Here is a 23,356-nt window from a genome sequence, read left to right as displayed (position 1 = left end):
TATCTTGCTCTCGTGTTGTTCCTGCATGTACACTCATATTCCCATGGAGAAAGCCAGAAATATTTCTGAAATCAGTTCTTTTGGCGGGTAATTATTTGCTACTTGACTCTATAATAGTTCTGTTTAATTGAAATGTCTCAAATACCCTTCATATGTCTCCGGGCCACAAAGTAACCCGCTCCAATAATTATCCTGGGCCAGATAACTTCTTCGGCCCATAACCATGTAAGAAACAAAAGACTCTTTTGGATTTAGATCGAAAAGATGGTCATGTGATGTGATCATGTTATTAGATCGCAATTACTTATTGATAATGAGATAAGAAATAAAAAATACATAATTTTTAAATAAATTATTGTGATCAAATAATATGATCACTTTTTTATATGTGATGATTCAAATTCGATTCTTTTTAAGTAAATAATACGGAGGAATATACTCTTCAATTTAAGAATAATACACTTTAAAAGATAAAGCCCCTCATTGTTTAATTAATAAATAATTCTTCCCTGATAAGGAAAAATGAACAGAAAAACAGTTTCTAGTTAACACGTTTGCAACTGCCCCACCGACCCATAACGGTCCCACCAGAAGATACGCTTAGCTATAACAAGCTCGTTTCCACAAAGTCCGTGGGCGGTGCTATTTTTTAACCACAAATTTATAATTATTCAGATTTATTTTTTTCCCCCGGTAGGAATAGGATGATAGATTTACGTCATCCTTGCACAAAAACATAAATCGTAGAAGAAAGTTCATATTCTTTTTACTCAATCTTCATCAAGAAAAAAAAAAAAAAAAAAAAACCTACCTCCATGACCAGTGATTATTCTTGTCAATATAGAGTTTATATTCAATCCACAATTTTTAATAAAAATAAGTACTCCCGAGACAAGTGAATTGACAGAATTATACAACATATAATATAAGTGTGTGGATTTAAAGTTCATGGTATACTTTATTTATTTTTCATATTCATTTTTCTTTTCAAGCCTTCTTATAATCTTCTCTTAAAGACTGAATTGAGTGATGGTCCTCTTTTAAAATAAATATATTTATAAAATAAAAAGAATAATAACAACAACATTTAAACGATGATTGGGATATGGGGGCAGTCGCATACATGGGACCGAGGGGCACATGGATACTGGATGAACGAATATAAATAACTCAAAAGGGGCGTTTAGTACAGGAGAAATTTTTATTTATCTGAGAATCTCAATTTTTAAAAATATGATTTTTACATTCAGTTTACGATAATATTCGAAAATTTAAAATTTAAAAAAATTCAGTTTCCCGGGAATCCGGCCAAATGTCACGTACCAAACGCCCCCAGAGGAAAATAAAATATATCATCTTTTTCCCTTCACTAAACTACATTATTATAGTGTACCCAAAAAAAAAAAAAAAAACTACATTATTAATAACAATGAATGGGACACGTAAGAAATATTATTTTGCTTATTTCGAATGCCCACCGAGATGTTACTTTACAAATTGGAAGTCTATGTTCAGTGAACATGCTCCTGAAGTTCATTAAGCATCCTCCAGATTCCAGAGCAAGGATAATAAAAGTACACACCATAATCAATAATCAAATACAAGCAAAAGCAAATAAAAATGAGTGCTTTGGGAGTGCATGACCCAACGGCATTAAAAGAAATTTATCACATCAAAAGTATTTTAATAGTATAATTAAACGATAAGGTACAAAATAGCCATAATAATTTAGCCATAGTTTTATTTAGTTAATGCACAACGGCACTTGCTAGTTGCTAGTGCATCCTCCGAACACAAGGGCAATTTTGTAGGTGTGATGTCTTGTCTGTCTACTGAGGTGGTGGTTATTGGGTCGTAGTTTGTAACAACATAACAAAAACGCTCCTCGTACTCGTTTTCGTGATATTTAGCATTATTATTGTTACAAATAGCTTTCTTCTAGTTTCATAAAAAAAAAAAAAAAAAAAAAATAGCTTTCTTCTATGAAAAAGATGTTCCCTTCATAGGAGTTTGAGGTCAAAATTTCATAAAAAGCCAACAACGGCTACAATACCGTTCTCTCTCTTTTTATTCTGTGTGTTGGGAAGTAACAAGTTTATTGGAGCAGATAAGATCGGCGAAAAGATCGGCCATAGCTGTAATTAGTTCGATCCAACAGCAACTCATCCTCATCTATTGTAACTCCTTCCATTTAAGCTCTAATCCCTCCCACATTTGCTTTTGATTCTTTCCTATGGTCAGAATCCACTCTCGCTCGCTGACATTCCTTCACGTTCTTTCGAGAGATTGATTGATTGCCCACGACCCCAAAATTGTCACGGTTTTTTTCGTCTCATGTTATATGACATACAGCACTAGCAATCTTTCGTGGGCATATCAAAATTTTCCTAAAAATTCATTCTTTTCTTTCCTTTTTTGTTTTTTTCATTTTTTGAAATTTGTATTTCGGTCTATTTGATCACTTTTATTGAAAGACCTTCTCTTCTTCTTCATTGATGATGGGTTACTTCCGTTAAATTATTATCCCTTGATAACTCAAGTTCTTTACCAAAAGAGGACTTGAGTTCAGAAAAAAAGAAAAAGAATTTTTTTTTTTTTTGAAATTTGAAAGATGTCTGTTGCTGATGTTGCTCTGAGTCCGATTCACAAAGAATCGGTACATTGGCGACACCAGCTTGGACCTTACCCTGGCGAATCAATCCTCATATATCTTAGTGTGGACGGAGCTGTGACACCAATGCGTGTGTTGGAGTCCGATTCCATTGCTTCAGTGAAAATGAGGATTCAGACATGCAAAGGAATTGCAGGGAAGAAGCACAAGCTGATTCATGGTGGCAGAGAGCTTGCACGCAAAGATACACCCATCAGGGAGTACGGTGTTGCTGCCGGGAATGTTCTCCATTTGGTTCTCCGTCTCTCTGATATGATCTCCATCGTTGTCAGGACCATATGTGGGAAGGAATTTGAATATCAGATTGATCGGCATAGAAATGTTGGGCACCTTAAGCAACGCATTAAAAAGAAGGGGAAAGGTTTTGTTGATCTCGAGGATGAAGAGCTTTTCCGAGGTGGTGAAAAACTCGATGACAAGAGAATGTTCCATGACATATGCAAGAGTGATGATGACGTGATCCATTTGATAATTCAAAAATCAGCAAAGGTTAAGTCAACACCAGTTCACAAAGATTTGGAGCTTTCGGTTGTGGCAGCTACTCCAGGTGTAAGAGAGAACCAGAACCAGATTCAGATACCACCTGGTGTAGATTTCTGGTTGGAACCAATTTTTGTGAATCCAAAGATCAACTTTTTTCCTTTCCTTTGGGACATGATCAATTCCACATTCAATGGTATGAAAAAAGGAAATCACCCTATCAGATCTTCTGAGGGCACAGGTGGGACTTATTTCATGCAAGATTCAACAGGTATGGAGTGTGTTTCAGTTTTTAAGCCCATTGATGAGGAACCAATGGCGGTGAATAACCCACGAGGACTACCAGTTTCATCTAATGGGGAAGGTTTAAAAAGAGGGACAAAGGTGGGAGAAGGAGGTGTGAGAGAAGTTGCAGCCTATATATTAGATCATCCAAGGGCTGGCCCACGTTTGGTGTCAGGTGAAGCAATAGGCTTTGCCGGTGTTCCTCCTACTGTTATGGTCCAGTGCTTACACGAAGCATTTAACCACCCAGATGGGTATGCCTGCTCATCAAAGCATTCCAAGATCGGGTCATTGCAGATGTTCATGAATAATGATGGTAACTGTGAGGATATTGGACCAGGGGCTTTTTCTGTGGAGGAGGTGCATAAGATCACCGTGCTCGATATAAGGATGGCCAATGCAGATAGACATGCTGGGAATATATTGTTCAGAAAAGAGGAAGGTGGCCACACTTTGCTCATTCCCATTGATCATGGCTACTGTCTACCACAGAAAGTAAGCATTTCCCATTCTTGTCTTCTTTCTTTTCCTCACAGTTTTATTACCATCTATCTAGTGTTCCTTGTATCTGTGCTGTGTTTTCTGTTTGACATCTATGATACTTAAAAGAGTTACATTGGATGTAAGAAAACCGTGTTTCAAGTAGTTTGTTTTAGACATACTCAAGATTCTTATAAATCATTTTGCATAGATGTTATTTGCTTATCTGATTAGTCCATAAAAAATTGGTGAGGGTGGATGAATTTGTTGCAACATAATTTTTCTATGCAAGCAATGTATGCAGAACAATTGACATGCTGAACTTTATAGGTAAAAGGAATTTGAATATTGGATTGATACATAGAAGTCTTGGAATGCTAAAATTAAGATTCTTTTTATTGTTGAATGTAAGGGCTCAATCATTTATTCTGTCTGCAGTTCGAAGATTGCACATTTGATTGGCTTTACTGGCCCCAAGCATGTCAGCCTTACTCTCCTGATACAGTTGATTATATTAATTCTTTGGATGCTGAAAAAGATATAGAACTTCTGAAATATTATGGGTGGGACATTCCACTTGAATGTGCCCGAACACTCCGCATCTCCACAATGTTATTGAAGAAAGGGGTTGAGAGAGGTCTCACTCCCTATGCAGTTGGAAGAATTATGTGTAGAGAAAATTTAAACAAGGAATCTGTAATTGAGGAGATTATTTGCGAAGCACAGGAATCATTGTTACCTGGCATGGAGGAATCTACGTTTCTTGAATCTGTCTACCAGATCATGGATTCTCGCCTTGATAAGCTTTCAAATTAGGCTTTTGTCTGATTCATAGGTATATTGAGTGAATGACCAGTCCATATTTAGATGGACTGCTGGTTGCAAAAAAAAAAATGGTGTTGATGGCTAGAGGCGTTGTGGACATAAATATAGGAGGTTCAAAGCTCTTGCTTATCTCTCACTCAATGACTTCCATGAGCTGTTTTCCAGGATTGTATTGCCATGATGAACATAAGTTAAAGGTCTAAATAAGATGTATTCTACTGAGATTTTATGTATCTTAGGATTGTATGAGGGTTGACACAGGAGTTGGATATGTCCTGTGTACATAAAAATGTAATATGTTAGATGGTCATGAAAAGGATATTTTACTCCTTACCCCGCATCCTATAGTAAAGCAGGTCAGGTGTAGACACTATCTTGAAATATTAATTTTTATTATTATTATTTATGGGGAAGGATATTGTGACAATCAAGTTGTGTTACTACCAAATGACTACCATCTTACCGTTAGATCGATTATATTGATCCAACGGTTATATTTATTTTCATCTTTGTATGGTCATGATTTCCCAAATTTAATACTTTATATTTATTTTCACTTTTGTATGGTCATGATTCTCCATATTTAAAATGAAAGCATTAAATATGGGAAATCATAACCATACAAAGATGGAAATAAATATAACCGTTGGATCAACATAATCGATCTAACGGTGAAATTGATTGGTAGTCATAACACAACTTGGTTGTCAGAATATCCTTCTCCATTATTTACATGTAGTGGGAAAAAAAAAGGTTGAATTCCGTGACAATTACATGAAAGTACTAAATTTTTTTATGTAAAATTACATCTGAATCACAATCCAGGTTTATATATGTGAAATTTTCTGAATACATGTAAAGATAAAAACATTGTATATTCTTCAATAAGATATTGTGCCAAATTTTCTGAATCACAAATTGTATTTCTCTTTATGTCTGCTGCTATGGTTTAACCATGATCCAATCATCCTTAAAACTACTTGCTGATTGCTCATTTGTTGCCTTTGTTGGGAATAAGATATTGTGCCAACTTTTTTTTCCCATGTCTACTTGTCTATTTATCGGGACTTTGACCAAAGTAACCCATTTTGAATAAAAAATTGTCAATATGCCACGCTCCATTTTGATTTTTCCAAAATGCCACGCTCAATCCCGCTACAAGTCCAAGCTAGATTAAAAGATGACACGTGGCGTTTAACCCATGGAGACCCATTCTCGCTATTCTGACAAGCTGGAATCGTTTGTCAATCAACCAGTCTGCACACTCTGAAAAGCAAGACACGTGTCACCGTCGTAGCATTCGCGCTGGACCGTATAGCTGTATTAGTTGTACGTTCAGTAAAGCAGGCCACGTGTCAGCAGAGCACCATTCACGCTGAGCAACTAGGCTAGATTTGGTGTACCTTCAGACACGTGTCAGCACCCCCTGAATCGCGCTGGTCTGCTTAGCTGGTTTGGTCGTACTTTCCATACACGTGGCATCACCCCCTTATTCTAGCTGAGCGGCCTACCAGGTTTGGTTCTTCTATAAATAGTAGCAAAACATGAAACATCCAGTAACCAGAAGAAGTAAAAAAGGGTGCGCCAAAATTGCGAAGGTTAGGATTCAGTAATTTTATGTTATTTTATGTTATTATTTATTTTATGAAACATCTCCTGATTTTATAATTAATTATTCTCTTGTAATTTTATGTCATTAGTTAGAAAATGAGTGACGGTAATGATTCAGTAATTGCTTTGTTATATTACAATGGGAGAAAATATTTGGGTCCAAATGGCCAAGTTTTCGAAGGAGAAACGAAAATATTTCGTATGAGCTCGCGGTGTAGTTTTAATGAACTAAAAAAGACAATATATCAGAAGCTCAGATTACAACGAGGCCAAGTTTTATCTCGGTTGACTGCTAGATGTGCCTCTGGACCTGAAAGTTGGGTTCCTGTAGAGATCGTTGAGGATGAAGATGTAGCTTTAGTGGTAGATGCATTTCGGAATCATTCACACTCCACATTTATTGAACTATACGCGGAAGTAGACTCCGGTGGACAGTGTAGCAGTCAACATTTTGTCCCTTCCACTAACTCTATCGACATTAATATTGAGCCGGTTATGAGCCCGCAATATTCTCTCCCTTCAATTAACGTTATTGACATTAACATGGAGCCAGTTGTGAGTCCTGAAGACAGAAATGTGTCACCCGAACCACCCCTTCCCGAACCAATGTGTGCTGAATATGACGTTGCTCACGATATGTATGATTCGGCATGGCGAACTGACAGTTCCAACGAAGAGGTGGACGAAGGGTTAGTCCCGGGCAGTGACTCTTCGGACACCGACGTGGATGGAGATTTTGATTCATGTCCGTCCACTGCTGTGTGTTATGCGGTTCCTTCTCCGGGCATTGTTGGAACGCACGAGCCCAGAGTGGCAGGTTAGTAAATATAAAAAAAAATTGTGCTTATACATACTTCATGTTGATTTGTATACATTATTAATGCACTGCTGATACAGGTGAAGGACAGACACCATTTTGGGCTCAAATAAGTCATTATAGGCGTATTAACTGGGCTCACCCAGATCAGGTAATTTTTTATTAACAAATGCTACTATTGAAAAAAATTAAATTTAAATACAAAATGTAATTACTAATTACGATAATTAAAAATCTCTAAATAATATTCAACTAAATATTAATATTAACATTAACAATGTCTTTGATCCTATAATTTCTTTATTAATAAATCTTAATAATCACAACAATATAAAATTATTACTATCGTAATTACTAATTAAAAAAATTTACTATCCTAAAATTAACTAATCACAACAATAAAAAATAATTACATTTTTATCCTATAATTTTTTATTAACAAATGCTACTATTGAAAAAAAATTAAAGTTAAATACAAAATGTAATTACTAATTACGCAACTAAATATTAATATTAACATTAACATTAACAATGTCTTTGATCCTATAATGTCTTTATTAATAAATCCTAATAATCACAACAATATGAAATTATTACTATCCTAATTACTAATTAAAATAATTTACTATCCTACAAATAAACTAATCACAACAATAAAAAATAATTACATTTTTTTCCTATAATTTTTTATTAACAAATGCTACTATTGAAAATAAACTAAATTTCAATACAAAATCTAATTACTAATTACGATAATTATAAATCCCTAAATAATATTTAACTAAATATTAATATTAACATTAACAATGTCTTTGATCCTATAATTTCTTTATTAATAAATCCTAATAATTACAACAATATTAAATTATTACTATCCTAATTATTAATTAAAAAAATTAACTAACCTAAAATTTACTGATTCTCCTAATTTATATAATAAAAAAATAATTATATATTTATCCTATACTTTTTTATTAACAAATGTTATACTAACAACAATATCAAAATTAAATACTAAAACTAATTTACTAATTCTAATATTTAACTACAACACAAAATTAACTTATAACTACTACAATACACATGCTGATAATTAAAAGAAAAAAAAAATTTAAATATACACTAACCTTGAACAGGTCCGCCGCGGAGAGAGACAACTACTTTTGAGAGAAGAAAAGTTGGAAAGAAGAAAAGATGAAAGTGATGGGGGTGGGGTTGGGAGTGGGATTATATAGACTGTTTCCCGCTTTACTGACAAGCGTGAATAAGGAGAAGCTGCCACGCGTCCAACATGCGTCAGGAAGTCGTACGATGTGTACCATTCTAGCTTCTCTGACCAGCGCGAATGGGGAGAACATGACACGTGGAGAACTTTTCAGTGTCTGATTGACAAGCCATTCTTGCTTGTCAGATAAGCGAGAATGGGGCTCAATGGTTGACCGCCACGTGTCGTCTTGGAATCTCGCTTGGTGATGTAGCGGGATTGCGACGTGGCATTTTGGAAAATTCGAAATGAACCGTGGCATACTGATAAAATATTATTCAGAGTGGGTTATTTTGGTCAAAGTCCCCTATTTATCTCCATTATATTAGAATCTCAACTAATCTTTACACTTTCTCTCTCATCTTGAGATTTTATTTAATGGTATTGAAAAGAAATAAATAAAATAGAAATGGAAAAATAATAAGCATAATATCCTGTTGTGACATAATTATGCTTTTAGCTTCCCAAACAAATTTTTAAAAAATAATAAGGGTGTGCATGACAACATTCTATTCTCTGGCACTGTTTTTTAAAAGAAACAATTCTTTTTTATTTGTACCTTGAAATAGTTTCTGAGAAAAAAAATATGATTGATAACATATTCTATTTTTATTCCGAAAATGAGAATTACATTTGATAACACAACAAATAATATAATAAAAATAATTCCTATTAAACATAAAAAACTTTTGAATCGTCACTTTCCTTTCCATATGGTGTTGTGGTGGTGGTGGTGGCGGCGGCGTAGAAGTGGTGGCGATGGCGATGGCGTGGTGATGATAGTGGTAGTGATAGTGGTAGTGACAGCAATGGCTCCAACGGTGGTGGAGGTGGTGATGATAGCATGGTGGTGACAACAATGGCTGCGACGATAGCGGTGGTGGTTGGTGATGGTGGTGGTAGTGGTGGCGATGGCATGGTGGTGGTTACGGAAGTGACTATGGCGATGGCGATGACATGCTGGTGGTGGTTACGGAAGTGACTGCGGCAATAGTAATGGTGACATCTTGAAGGTGGTAGTGGCGGCAATGTGGTGGTGGTGGCATTGGGTGGTGATGGCGATGATGGTGATGGTGATGGTGATGGTGATGGTGGCATGGTGGTAGTGATGGTTGGTGGCATCATGGTGGTGGTGGTGACAATGACACTGGTAATATGACAACGGCAGCGACGATGTTAACAGTGGTCTTGTCAGGATAATGGTGGTGGTGGTAATGATGGTAGTGGTGGAGAGTGATCGAGAGAGAGATGTATTTTTCATTTTGTGACCAGGAACAAAAAAATAGAAATTTTTTATTCTTTTTTTATTTGTTTCCCAGCACAAAAATTAAACCGATTCATTTCGGAAATAAAAAAAATCATTTTTACCAAACAAATTTTCTATTCATTTCTGTTCCCGCAAACAGAAATTAAAAAAAAAAAAAAAAAACTAATTCCATTAAGGTTCTCATGTACATCATAAGCTAATATCCTTTGTGTGATATTTATGCTTTTAGCTTCCCAAACAAATATTTTGTTGTCCTGCGGTCATTTTGGCTTTGAAAACTAATTTTAATTTACGTTTATTTTAGAAAATTTTCTAGATTAGAAAAAAAATACAAAACCAAGACTCAAAAAAATTAAGATTTTTATTTAAAAAAAAGAAAAGAATTGTCTGGTCAATTTGTCTGGAAACCAAATATATCAATCACGCAAAAAAGATCTGAATTGACTAAGCCAAGTAATTAAACAATGATAATTCAGATTCATTCTTTTTACCTCAGTTGTTATTTGTTAGATCCGTGTCTCGTAAAGCCGCGATGGTGTTTGATCTTTAGTTGCAACGATGGGTCAATCTCAATAAACGGGATTTTGACCATATTGTCACTTTTTAGGCAAAAAATTACTATATTGTCATGTCAGGAAAAAAAATTTGCCAAAATGTCACGTCAGAATCTCGCTGGTCTAGCAAGCGGGAATGGTCTGGACACGTGTCAGCGTCTGAATGGTCAACCATTCTCGCTGGGCTGACCAGCTAGAATGACAGAATGCTGACACGTGGCAAAAGTACAAGCATTATCTGGATGTCTGTACTTTTGCCACGTGTCCAGACCATTCCCACTTGTCAAACCAACGAGATTTTGACATGGCATTTTGGCAAAAAAAAATTCTGACATGACAATCCGGTAATTTTTTATTAAAAAAGTGGCAACATGATCAATGTCCCTCAATAAACCTCTTCCCACTGCAAAACAAAACAAAACAAAATTAAAGGAAAGAAAAGAAAAGAAAAGAAAGACTCTCATAAAGTGAAAGACCACTATGAGAGTCCATGTAGTGGGTAGCGCCATAATTAAAGAAAAGGAAAGCCTTCACTGCAAGACAAAAATAAAAAAAAGCACAGGTAAATAGAATTGGATCGAAGGCAAGAAAACAAACAAAAGGACTTCAAATTTCTCACTTTTCTTTACACACTCAATGCCAGTACCACATCCTTTCATCATATATTACACGCCTCAAAATCACATCATGGTCCCAACATAAACGTAGATTGTTGTTAAGATAGTTAAAAGCTCAGATCCTCTCTCTCTTGCTCTCTCTCTCTCTCTCCACGAAGATATGGCGAAGCCTGAGAGGCCTCCGTCGGGTCGCACCAACTTGGCCTCGTGTGTCGTTGCCACCATTTTCTTGATCTTCCTTCTCATGGTTATCTCAATCGTTTACTTCACAGTGTTCAAGCCTCAAGACCCCAAGATCGCCGTCAGCACCATCCAACTCCCTTCCTTCTCCGTCGCTAACGGAACCGTCAGTTTCACGTTCTCCCAGCACGCCTCCGTCCGGAACCCTAACAGAGCCTCGTTCTCCCATTACGATAGCTCCCTCCAGCTTATCTATTACGGGAAACAGGTTGGGTTCTTGTTTATCCCCGCCGGCGAGATCGACGCCGGCAGAACTCAAAACATGGCCGCCACTTTTAATGTTCAGTCTTTCCCGTTGGGCTTAGGGTTAGGGCCCACTAACTTTGCCGATGGGGTTAATAGAGTGGGGCCCTCAATGGAGATCGAGTCGAGGATATCGATGGCGGGGCGGGTGAGGGTTCTGCACCTCTTCAGTCATCACGTGGTGGCCAAAGCCAGATGCAGGGTCGCCGTCGCCGTCACCGACGGATCCGTCTTAGGTTTTCATTGCTAATTCTTTCTTCTTCCTTTCTCTTTCTAATCTTTTTTTTTTTTGCAACTGTAAACGTTGTTGTCATACAAAGTTAACTCCTAAACTCTTCCTCTAAATATCCGAGTAGTAGCTAAAATTCATTATCTATTTACCAACAAAAAAAAAAATCATTATCTAAGTGCTCAGTAGCAATAACAATTTAAATATAATATTAATGTCTCATTATATTAATATTTTAGAAAAATTTATTGTAAATTAAACTTCCAAATTTATAAAGTAATTATTCAATTTATCCGTTTGCATATATTCTTTATAAAATAAATGTAGTAACATTTTAAATGTACTTGGGGTTAATTTAATAATACTTTTTAAAAAAAAATTAATATGATGATGACAACGTTATATTATTCTTTAAAATACATATTTGGGGATTTACTGTAATATTTAATGTTTCTGTCTGCTTCAGCAGCAATTGTTAATTTGGTTTTATGAACTGTATTGCATAATGTAAGCCACGAGCAAATGTTGGTCCCTGTCCCTGACGTAGCGCGCACCTTACAACCGAGTGTATTATAGCGGTGGCTGGCTTTGTTGTAATGCTGTAGTGGAAGCATATGGCATTTTTCTTTGCGTGTCTTTGAATGGAAAAGATAGGAAGATAAGTGATGGGAAGGAATTTTTGTTGAGTAAATGAGAGTTCTTTAAAATGAAAGAGAAAAACATGAGATGCTATCACACAATCTTCTAAAATTCTTTCTTTATTTGAATATTTCTATTATAATTATATATGATGTTTAAGATTTGACATAGGAAGAAAGAGAAATGTTAATTTAAATTTTCGAAATTTGTTTTACACAATTTCGTATAAGAAATCATAAGTTGATTTTTTTTTTTTATAACAATGATAAGTTGATTTTTTTTTTTATAACAATGATAAGTTGATTTTTTTTTTGTTGGTAAACTGATAAGTTGATTTTAATAAAGAGAAAAAATAAAAAAAAATGTGATAATTAAAAAATGTTCACTTTAATATATTTTAAAAGTGAGCTGTGAGGTTAAAATGTTTTTATTTTAATTTTTAAATATTTCATGATTTTAATATATTAAAATTTATGTGTTCACTTTAAAAACAAGTTTAGGTGTATTTCTTTCTTTTTTTCAAAATGATTGATGTTATATAATTTATAGATAAAGAATTTCTCCGGTCAATGGGATAAGTTATCTTGTGTGAGTACAAAACGACGTCATCAAAATTAACTTCACATGGAAAACCAGAATCAACATATATAGCTCAATCAATATACATCCAGCAATACATTACAATAACTAGAAGAACTCTTAGTATTTGTAGAACTTGGATTCCAGGCGTAAGTTGGGTTTCCACCACTGGTGAATCCCATGAGCTTCTCTGAAATCCCGCGAAGGAGTAAAATTAACTGTGAGAGAAGCTGAAGGAATGAGGTGCATGGGTTCAGATTCCTTCCCGAACGCACTCATAAGTAGACACACAAGAGAGTTTTGAGTTGCTAACTTTTCAATGCTTCCTCCACCAATCTCCTCCATTTTTCTTCTGTGTTCAAAGTAACCAATATACTCAGAGCAGATAGGGTCAGATGGATTCACAAATAAGCATGGAACCCAAGCAGAGAAAGCAGCAAATGAATCTAATGACAAACTCTTGTGCTGCTGCTTACCCTTCATAGCAATAGCAAGTCCAGCTGTTATCACACTGCCAGCAATTCGAAGCCCATGTTTCAATTTCTTATCCTTAATTCTCTCAATTGGAACAGATACATATGGAGGGTTGAAAAGAAAAGACTCAATAAATATGCCAGTCTTGGCCATTGTTTTCCCACTAAGCAATGCCATTGCTGATCCTAGAGAGTGTCCAGCCAACCATATATTAGAACAATCCACAGTAGCCACCATGTTTCTAACAGCTTGGATAGCTATCTCATAGCGTGAAGATTGATGAAGCTCATTTCGGACAAAGTGGATATCCAACTCAATATCACGTGAAACTGAGTCTGCATTGGTTATAGTTCCTCGAAAGGCAATTACATATCGTGGACTTCTATGTAATGTGTCATTGTACAAACATGATGGAGGCTTGAACTCATAGATTGCACCAAAGATGGAAGAATCAACATCATCAATAAGTATACGAAGCAATTGAAAGTGGAAGAACACCCACCAAGGCTGTGCTAGAGCATTGGGACCTTTACGTCGTTCTTGCCGATCCTTTTCTAGAACGTAAACACCTTTGACTAAACTAGCAGCAACTGACTTTCTATGATACACATTATCCCTTAATAAGATGGAATTTTATTTTGTATTAGCAAAATCTCAATAGCCATGATACCTCAGATGCAACTTTTAGGATTCAAAATATTCTTAATCAAGTCAACTTGGATTGCAATGTGGAAGCTTTATGTCCAAAAAGAAATAACCTAACTGTTTTATCTTTTATGTCTTCTATAAACGGAAATACTCTGTAAACTATCCAAAGAAGATATATAATTACACATGATGTGAACACATGTGAGACACATGATGTTAAAGAATCACTAGAATACAAATACACAACATATATATAATGAAGAAATGATGTTATCCAAGTACAAAAACACAACAACAACAACAACAAAAAATTAAAGTGGAAGATTTGTTTGATAGATCTTACCAGTCGACATAAGTTAAATGTAAAGGTCCAGAGAGGTAAAAAATGTCCCTCTTCATTGCCATTACACCTTATACTTCCTCACATGCCTTCATTTATAGTATCTTCACAGATTGTCAGGGGTCAAAAAGGGAAAGATAATGGATCATTATTCTGCCAATAGTCAATTAAATCTCCCACTCCCACTTAAATGATCAACGATTTCATGTGAAGAAAAAAAAAATGATTATGATGATTTCAATTATTAACAAATAACACATGTCAACAACTGAAAAACCATTGCCCTGAATTACCCACAACCCAATCTATGGAATGTACAACTTCTGAGAGAAACGAAGAAGATTAAGAAAAAAAACCAATGAGACCTTATTAATTGACTACAAAATTCGTAAACCAATGCTGTCTAACTCCACCAAGGAAAATAATTTTCTAATATAAAAAAAGTTGTTAATAATCCAGCACACAGAGAAAACTTCTGACACTCAAACCTTACTCTTGGCGAGCAAAATAACTAGTCATGCTCAAAGAATGAGATCTAGTAAGGATCATAAATGGCCTTTTATGCTCAGAAATTTTCAGCATCTTGTAGACAAATAGCAAGGTGTATCCAACGTTCGATATTCTACAAATCAATTAAACGAAAAATTATATTTGCAAAATTAAGATTCACATTACATTTGCAAAAGGGTAAGAAAAATATAAATTGCAGGATGAAAGATAGAATGTATGAATAAAAATGAGAGAAAAATATGTGAACCTTAAAGAAGTGAAAATCAGAGAAGAGATCCCCAAACAAGAGAATGACAATGCAAATGGACATTGTCAGGGATCCTGACCTTAAAATCGAAGAGAGTAATTAGTATTTGGTAGTTGGTGGAGGTTGAAGAAAACGCCACTGTTTATGATTCAGCGCATGTACTGGGGTTGCTTTCAGATGTGAACCGTAAACCAATCAATGCAACGTAATTAATTAAATTATATAGATGACCAAATATTCTTTATATTATATTATTGTAATTAACCATAATCAATAATATTAAATAATTAAATATTCACATTAATCATCTTAATATTATATGTATAGATAATATGAATTAATACATGTAATGAGAGAATAATAAATAATAATTCATCGTGTGAATATATATTATAAAATTATTATTATTTCAATTTGCAAAGTATTACATATCTATGTAGGTGGTGGTAATGGGTTCAATTCCCATCTTATGTAATTTTTTGTTTCTTTAATTGTCAACAAAGGTCCAATAACAAAAATTTTAAAATGTAGAGGCCCAATCCAATGGAAAACAATAATTCACTGAATTTACAAATATTTAAAATGCTAACACATAACTTACTATGAAACCAGATCGAAAACAAACAGTAACGCCAACGAACTCTGAACATTACAGGATCATCTTCAACCTTTAGTCAGGTCGGGTCGCTCCAATCCGATTTCAACGCAGTATAAAAACACAATAGGCTTTACTGGTGTTCCTCTTACTGTTATGGTCCGGTGCTTACACGAAGCATTTAACCACCTAGATGGGTATGTTTGCTCGTCAAAGCTTTACAAGATTGGGTCATTGCGGGAAGAGCTAAATGAACCTTAACAATAAAATCTCGCATGGGTCAAAAGAGAGAGAGGAGTTTAATATTTATGTTGTTATAAGAAATAAAATTATTTTTGTAATTCAGAAATAATATTATTTTGAGATTTATAGAAAAAAAATACATGATGTTCTGAGAAAATTCATATTACAAGAGAAACAAATTCTCCTGTACTGAAAATGAAAATGCTATATATATTAATTCATTTTTTTTAATACAAATATTAATTCATTTTAACATAAACGAATTTTTGAACACTTATAATATCAGCTTTGGACCCAAAATTAATTTCATCTTTTAAAATTCTAAAGTCAATAATAAAGATTCAAAACTAGCCCAAAATGTCACTAGAGAGACTTGTTCCCGTTAAGATAGGAGTTTAATATTTTTCTTATTACAAGAGATAAAATTATTTCACAATTCAAAAATGATTTGTTTTGAAATTTAGAGAAAAGAAAATACATATTATTCTGAGAAAATTCATATTACAAGAGAGAAACAAAATTATCATAATGCCACATTTTTCCCCCCCTTAAAATGATGTCATTTTAGATTGGAGGAAATTTCTATTTCCAATTAAGGAGAAACACAGAATAGAGTTAAGTCTAATACATATTAATATTTTATGGAGGAGAATATAATTTTTCAAAATAAAAAGAAAGGCATCAGATCTATAACAAAACATTGAAATTCACCCAAAATTATATATAAACTACAATTACTATTGGAACTAGTGGAAAATTAGGACAGAAATGAAATATCTACAGATAGGGCGTGAATACACTCAAATAATCTCACCCAAAAAATTCATTTTTTTTTTCTTTCACAATCAGACATCTAGTAAAGATGACAATACACGATTTGTATAAAAATGACAATGGGAAACCCGAGAGAGAGAGAGAGAGAGAGAATGAAGAATACACGTGAAATAGTAACACTGCCTCTCTGAACGTGATGGACATACATATCTACTTAGACCAAACAGCTGCATCAATGTCAGCTTGCGCACTTCGGTACAACTCAAGCCTCTTCGAGAGTCCACTACGTCTTTCCATGACTGCAGGATCCTCATTCAGCAACGAGGACAGACGCTTGGGCTACAAAGACGATTTGCCCAGGCTATCAGTGTTAAATTTTTTTGGAAAATACCAAAACTAAATGAAAACCAGCCAAAATATAAAAGTAATGATAATATAATAATAAATGACCAAAAGAATACATCATATAACTAAGAAAAATAGATTTATCTCACCTCAATTTTACCTATCTCAGTGAAAAAGAGATCAAGTAGGCTTCGTTTGGCTTCCCGCACTTGACAGTAGACAATTGACTTGGGAATTGAATGCCGCAGACTTGCACAGACCATACTGACATAAGACAAAACTGTGCTACCTGTTTACAGGGAGAGTGTCAGTAGTTAAATTCATTTCCAACATATTGATGACGAAAAAGCTAAGTTAGATTATAAGAAGGAAGCTTGATTTCTGCCCAAGTTTGAAACTGCATCTAGTAAAACTCACCAATTCGCCTTAGATATGAATCATTATATCTATCAAAAATTGAATGAGTAGGATTGCCACCCTTATCAACATCTTGAGGAAGCTTTCGAAAGAAATCAACCGTCAAATAGCAACACTCCATCTCAACTAGCTGTAGCGTTGCCTTTTTGCTTTCCTCCCTCATTCTTTCTAGTGAATCCATTGCTGCATTCCCAACCTCAACCCGCAGACCAGGATATTGCTTCAATTCCTGTGAGTCAACCGAACCAACACCATTTGATATATTAACTTAGGCTAAACGGATAGGAGGAAGACATCACAGCTCTAAGTATGTAAAAATTAAAACCCCATAAAATTCCAAACTTTCATATTTTAATCATAAATAACTACAACTTCAGGCCCTCAAGCTCCCCATAGAAGCAGCAAGCAATGAAAGCACTGAGAGGCCACAAGTCATTGGCCCCACATTGCATAACTATTTCCTTTATTTAGAAGATTTTTTTTTTTTTTTTTTTTTTTTTATAACAATTTAGAAGATTTTAGGAACTTAGCAATCACAAGACCCAAACAAAATCCTTGTAACAAAAGAAGGCAGGTTCCATGTCACAGAAAAACTAGGACCATATGGTGGAGCCATGAAATTTTACAAGAGAGGGCAAAGGAAGTAGAATTCAGAATTCACACAACTAAAGTAGAATAACATGACGTGGATCAATACGTAGTAAATTTTGAAAAACTCATGAGGAATAATACGGACGAAAGTCAAAAGGCTGAGCTTAATGGGGGCGAACTTGTACTACACCACCTTTCTCTTAAGTCTGAATGATGCCTAAGATAAAGGTTTGTATGAGCTCGAAGGGGGGAAACCCTAGCCCCTCCTTGGCTCCACCATTTATGTCAATCTTCTGATGACAAAATCATACACCAAGAAGTATCAAGCCTATTAAGCTTAAACATAGCAACAAGATTACAAGACATTAATACCAACAGAAACACTCAATTTTAGTATGGTAAAGGACATACCAGAGTCTCATTAATAGCTTTGTGAACCAAGTCCTTTAATAGGGAGTGAACCTGAAAGCGTACAATTCAAAATGACACGTTAACAAATAAGAAAGATGAGATCAGCAAAGATTAAAAGATGCATAAGTAAATAAATCAACAATGACAAAAATACATAATTTGTAAATTCCATCATTTTAAAGGCTTTTGACAAGGTGGAGGTCAAGGCTAAGGTTTTTAATCAGTAAGGAGGCCAAGCCATGAACTTGAATTACAAGAAAAAGGTGTGCACTTAAATCAAGTATTTTACTTCACCAAGTAATTTCTACCACACAAGATCTCACAAAATACTTTTGGGCACAATAAATTTTCATTGAGAGGAGTAACTTATCACAATGAACGAACACTTTCAATTGCTGTTGATTATTATTTTATGGAAACCACTTCTATACAGTGATAGAAAATGCGATCCAATCTATAAAGGGCAAATCCCAATGCACAAGGTTCCCCGACTCAATTGTACAAGGTCTTACCCTTGCAATTGCTATAATTGAAAGGGTAAAACTGCGTACTCAACCTTGCATTTTTCTAAGGAGGCTATTTTCCAGACTTGAACATGTAACCAGAAGGTCACAAAGGAGCAACTCATGATCCAATCTATTAAGTTTCAAAAATATTTCTAACAGGAGACCAGAAACTGAAAGAGGTACACCTAGCTGAAAATATTGAAAAACAATAATAAATAGAACTTAAGCCACTTTCGCTGTATGCCAATTGCAAAAAGAAAATGACTAATTGAATCAGGGCCATTGAATAATGTGCGAACAACAATAATTTTCAATATCCCAGTTCTCCAATTTATACATACTGCATCAACAGCTGCCTCAGCAGGTCCCCTGATAGTAGTTAGAGAAGATTCAATGAGGCGACGGTATCCTTGTTCTGGAGCTATTAGATGAGGTTGATAACCATCAGCTTCTGTAATAAGTTTCCTTATATTTTCCATTGAAAGCTGCTTATCAAACTGCAACCTTTTTAAAGCAGCAGGGAGCTGATTGTCAAAGACATTATAAATTTTATCACCTCCAGACCGCCTACAGGAGATTGACAACTTTTCGTAGTTAGTTTGAGGAAATGAAGTAGGAACAAGGATTATTAAGAAACAAAAGGGATAGGGCACTGAATTATTTAAAAAATAAAAATAAAGACACAAAAAGGCAACACATACACGCCATCAAGATGTTCTTTAAATATTTGATCAAATGAGCGGCATATTTCCATGATTGCATACAACTTTCCCTGCATGTGATTTGCAATCAATCATTAGAAATTCAGATAAAGAAAACTAAGCTAGTATCCACGAAATTGGAGTGTTGTAGCTATACTATCTTCTCATAATCATAGCTATCATAAATGAGCTAACCAGAACCAATGGATGATTTGTTGGAAACTTGAATGGATATTAATTAATCACAGACACAAGGACAGAAGAATGAAAATACAAGGCCTTTTTCAACACTGAACCATATAAATAAAAAGATTTCGGAATTGAGAATTCAAATTGGTTGAGCTATGAAGAGCAAAATTACCCCATCATCTGCTGCAATTGGCTTTCCCAATCGACTCAGTTCGGCTTCAATTTCAGCAATTGTGTTATTAATAAGAGATTGAATGCCTGGAATTTTGGACTTGATTACTGCCTCCAAATGCTGATATAGAAACCAGTAAAACAAAAAATACAAAAAACTAATAATGTTAATAATACAAATAATAAAATGTTTCATTCAATTGATGTTAAATAAGTATAAATTGTTAATTTTGTACCTTTGAAAGCATCTTTGCTAGATGCTCGGAACCCATTCTGTGAGCAAGGTGTTTATATTCAGGGGTACTAGAAAAATACTCGCGTTCTCTACGCCTAGAAGCAATCATGTCAACATTCTTGTTAATATCTGCTTGTGATCTATTGACAACACCGATCCAGGGAAACTTTAACCTATAAGCTCTCCCCTCCAACATCTAAAGGAAGAAAAAGTATATGTAACAGACATCAGTACTGAATCAAGTCACCAAGTTTTGCACTTATGAGAGTGAAATAGGTTCCTGTTCTTCAGGTTTATGACATAAATTAGAAAAGGAGGTAATGAAAGTAAGCTTGATTCTGCAGCAGAAATTAAAACACAAGAAATCGTCAGCAGTAGACACTTCATCCACCTTCCTTAACGATAATTCAATATCTAATATACCTTTTTAGATTCAATTATATTCAAGTTGATTTCTCAATCAATTTACAAGACTTCACCATCAATTGAAGTCAAGCTCATTGTTAAATATATTTAAAATCAATTCTGTGGAGATTTTCCTCTCTATAACAAGGAAAAATAATAATAAAAGGCCTTTACATAACATCAGTCATCTCATCCTTAGCTTATCTCTTTGGGAGAAGGGGGGAGTGGGGTGTTTATGAGGCAATCATAATCTAAATCATGTGAATCAACATATTCTTTTGGAAGATAAATGCACACTGCAACTGCTAAGTGTAAGAAGTGCCATCATAACTAAAATGTCTCATTCAATTCTAGCAAACAATAATTGGTACTCTTGCTTCTCTCTTCAGTATCCATTAAATGATCGCCGATATTTAGAAGGGAGGTATTTAGTTTCAATATTTCATAGATTATAACAGGACAAATATGAAACACTTTAGAAAACTTCTCTATAGTTTTGAAGAAATTTGACATTATAATGAATTATCATCATGTCATAGCATGTTGTTCAATCAAAACTAAAAAATGATTGACTTACATCAACAGCATCAGTACCCTTATCCATAAGATCAATCTTTGTCAACACTCCAAATGTCCTTTCCCCTTATAAGTTGAAATCAATAAACACAGATTTAGAACATCAACAGAATAACAGACTAATTGCTTCAAGCTGTTCAAATCAATCAATTTGTTCAACTGTTAGATCTTGGTGAAATTTACAGTTCATAACATACTCATTCTTGGGAACCAATGAAAAACTTCATTAAATGGTGGAAAATGAAGAATAATCAATGCCTACAGAAAATAGAATAATGAAATTACCAGTGGGATCCACTTCACGGGAGATTTTAATTGCATCAGATGTTGCAATATCTTGATTGGCAGGTGAAATAGCCAAAATTATACAGTTTGGCTGCAGAATAACATCAAATTCAGTATACCACGTTCCACCAAATGTAGAAATTATTATAAGCAAGGAAAATAGTCCCTTCAGAAATATTATAAGCATTTCCCTCAGTTGTTGAATCCTATGAAGTTCAGAAAAATTAAACATGGCTAGATTTTTGCACAATCAGCCAACTTTGCAAGACCAGCTTTCTACAATTTAAATTAAGATTACAAAAGTCCTATCATACGAGTTGTTGCAGGGAAGCAAGCTTAATATGCTATGTTGCGAAATTTGTTCCTCAAGCAAGCTATTTCCTATCAGAGAAAGGACACACTACCTTCTCAATGTAGGAGCGAACCATATTCTCAATTTCTTGGACAACACTATCTGGTTGACCCTCTGTATTTTGCAAAACCATTTGTTAGCATTTCACTCTCCAATCTCCATAACAAAAATTGAAAAACTCCCACAGAGTTGTCACAGAACCAAGGACAAGAAAAGACAAATCCAATTTGTTGCTTACCTACAGCTACCTTTGTAAGGCCAGGAAGATCAATGAGTGTCAAGTTAACAACTGAAAAGGTCCAAAGGTATCATCGTAAGTTGAAAATTTGGATAAAATTAACAAATAATCCATATAACAATTTTACATAGCATTCTTTTTAGGTGACAGATTTATGTAGTGAATGAGAGATGATAATAATAAAGAAGACTGAAATTCAAACACACCATTGGGAGAATATATACTAAGATGAATTGGGACACTCGAAATCTGTTTTGTTCGTCCAGTCTCTCTATCGGTTTCATCTTGAATCTCCTTCCTCACAGCAGCTTCACAAATTAGACAATTATTAATATGCACAAACATGCAAATATATTGAAAGAGGTTTAACAATATAGTGAAATAACAATTGAAATACAAGTTATCAGCAATGATAACGAAAGGAAAGTTCCGCTTGGGATTGAGGGAAGTACCGAAATCGGTGAACCTTTTCCTGGGAAGGTGTTGAAATTCTGCATACTCTCTGCTTCCCTCGTCAGTCTTGTGAAGCTGCAAAACAAGTGGTCGCCGAGTAACAATCCCTGCAAATGTTTAATTAGCATAATAAATTACCACATCAATTACCACATACATACATGATGTAACTAATTAAAGTTTAATTAGCAGATGATGTTGTTATTGGCATAATAAATTACCTGATCCACGAGGTAAGAAATCCTTGCCAACAATACTCTCCAATACAGAGGACTTTCCGGAACTCTGAAATAACAAAAGGCAAGTGATTAATTTAATTAGTTGACAAATAATGGTGTCAATTTTGAAATTATCGAAACAAACCTGGCCACCGACGACGGCTATAGCGGGGAGAGAGTCCCACAGAGTGGGCAAAGCACTAGCTTCGCCGTAGTCACCTAAAGCGGTGCAAGCCCTCTGGATTTTGTTCACCAAAGAGATTAGGTTCTCCATTCACAGAGATTCAGATACAACGGAGCTTGTGAATTGAGCGATGCTGTGCCTTGTTTGTTTGCGTGCTTTCAACTTCGAACTTCGAACTTCAAAGCGAGAGAGAGGGAGAGAGAGAGAGAGAGAGAGACTTTTCCTAGTGCGTGGAATTTGTTTTGATTGCAAAATTGTAATGACGAGTGAGCGAGTATATAGCTTCAACTCCAAGTCTTTAACTCGCGATATTTTCGTTTTCTTTCTCCTTTCTCGCGAGTCATGAACGTGGTTTAGAAATGAAGCAGCGTTACAGCTATTTACATAATTATAATGAAAAAATTATACATTATTGACCGTTAGAACTTACAGCATTCTTTTCTTTCA

General features: G+C 34.9%; 4 protein-coding genes across 7 annotated transcripts; 2 read left to right on the top strand and 2 right to left on the bottom strand.

Moving 5' to 3' along the window:
- The first annotated feature begins 2,611 nt into the window (after positions 1-2,611).
- On the top strand, positions 2,612-4,732 carry LOC133316437 (phosphatidylinositol 4-kinase gamma 2-like). Its single transcript, XM_061518184.1, has 2 exons — positions 2,612-3,931; positions 4,355-4,732. Exons 1-2 carry the CDS (start codon positions 2,612-2,614, stop codon positions 4,730-4,732), a joined length of 1,698 nt encoding a protein of 565 aa, XP_061374168.1.
- A 6,172-nt stretch (positions 4,733-10,904) lies between these two features.
- On the top strand, positions 10,905-11,646 carry LOC133316439 (uncharacterized). Of its 2 annotated transcripts, XM_061518187.1 has the most exons (2): positions 10,905-11,217; positions 11,299-11,646. In XM_061518187.1, exons 1-2 carry the CDS (start codon positions 11,032-11,034, stop codon positions 11,602-11,604), a joined length of 492 nt encoding a protein of 163 aa, XP_061374171.1. In that variant the 5' UTR covers positions 10,905-11,031; the 3' UTR covers positions 11,605-11,646. The 2 variants fall into 2 exon arrangements, with proteins under 2 accessions (XP_061374171.1, XP_061374170.1); XM_061518186.1 differs by having other exon boundaries at positions 10,905-11,646.
- Positions 11,647-12,857: 1,211 nt separating this feature from the next.
- LOC133316420 (GDSL esterase/lipase At4g10955-like) lies at positions 12,858-15,051 on the bottom strand. The gene is made up of 3 exons (XM_061518167.1): positions 15,021-15,051; positions 14,267-14,885; positions 12,858-13,891 (listed from the first exon to the last, which is right to left on the bottom strand). Exons 2-3 carry the CDS (start codon positions 14,326-14,328, stop codon positions 12,922-12,924), a joined length of 1,032 nt encoding a protein of 343 aa, XP_061374151.1. The 5' UTR covers positions 14,329-14,885; positions 15,021-15,051; the 3' UTR covers positions 12,858-12,921.
- Positions 15,052-16,541: 1,490 nt separating this feature from the next.
- LOC133316407 (dynamin-related protein 5A-like) lies at positions 16,542-23,132 on the bottom strand. 3 transcript variants are annotated; one of them, XM_061518152.1, is made up of 16 exons: positions 22,871-23,132; positions 22,729-22,792; positions 22,507-22,614; positions 22,261-22,362; positions 22,055-22,105; positions 21,869-21,930; positions 21,465-21,555; positions 21,181-21,245; positions 20,200-20,394; positions 19,965-20,084; positions 19,604-19,674; positions 19,244-19,469; positions 18,397-18,447; positions 17,395-17,623; positions 17,127-17,266; positions 16,542-16,971 (listed from the first exon to the last, which is right to left on the bottom strand). In XM_061518152.1, exons 1-16 carry the CDS (start codon positions 22,997-22,999, stop codon positions 16,843-16,845), a joined length of 1,833 nt encoding a protein of 610 aa, XP_061374136.1. In that variant the 5' UTR covers positions 23,000-23,132; the 3' UTR covers positions 16,542-16,842. The 3 variants fall into 3 exon arrangements, with proteins under 3 accessions (XP_061374136.1, XP_061374137.1, XP_061374138.1); XM_061518153.1 differs by having other exon boundaries at positions 18,397-18,429; XM_061518154.1 differs by lacking the exon at positions 22,055-22,105.
- Positions 23,133-23,356: the final 224 nt, after the last annotated feature.

Source organism: Gastrolobium bilobum, unplaced genomic scaffold (genome assembly GCF_033153095.1).
Source record: "Gastrolobium bilobum isolate Gb01-03AN ecotype WA unplaced genomic scaffold, APGP_CSIRO_Gbil_v1 utg19495, whole genome shotgun sequence".
NCBI classification, from domain to species: Eukaryota; Viridiplantae; Streptophyta; class Magnoliopsida; order Fabales; family Fabaceae; genus Gastrolobium; species Gastrolobium bilobum.
The sequence above is the reverse complement of the archived record's forward strand: the minus strand, read 5'-3'. Positions and strand labels throughout refer to the sequence as shown.

Coding starts and splice junctions, on each gene's coding strand:
- LOC133316437 (XM_061518184.1), top strand. CDS start 2,612: ATGTCTGTTGCTGATGTTGCTCTGAGTCCGATTCACAAAGAATCGGTA. Junction 3,932..4,354: donor GCTACTGTCTACCACAGAAA/GTAAGCATTTCC, acceptor TTCTGTCTGCAG/TTCGAAGATTGCACATTTGA.
- LOC133316439 (XM_061518186.1), top strand. CDS start 11,032: ATGGCGAAGCCTGAGAGGCCTCCGTCGGGTCGCACCAACTTGGCCTCG.
- LOC133316420 (XM_061518167.1), bottom strand. CDS start 14,328: ATGGCAATGAAGAGGGACATTTTTTACCTCTCTGGACCTTTACATTTA. Junction 13,892..14,266: donor CATTTAACTTATGTCGACTG/GTAAGATCTATC, acceptor CATCTTATTAAG/GGATAATGTGTATCATAGAA.
- LOC133316407 (XM_061518152.1), bottom strand. CDS start 22,999: ATGGAGAACCTAATCTCTTTGGTGAACAAAATCCAGAGGGCTTGCACC. Junction 22,615..22,728: donor TTTCTTACCTCGTGGATCAG/GTAATTTATTAT, acceptor AAACATTTGCAG/GGATTGTTACTCGGCGACCA. Junction 17,267..17,394: donor TTCATATCTAAGGCGAATTG/GTGAGTTTTACT, acceptor CCCTGTAAACAG/GTAGCACAGTTTTGTCTTAT.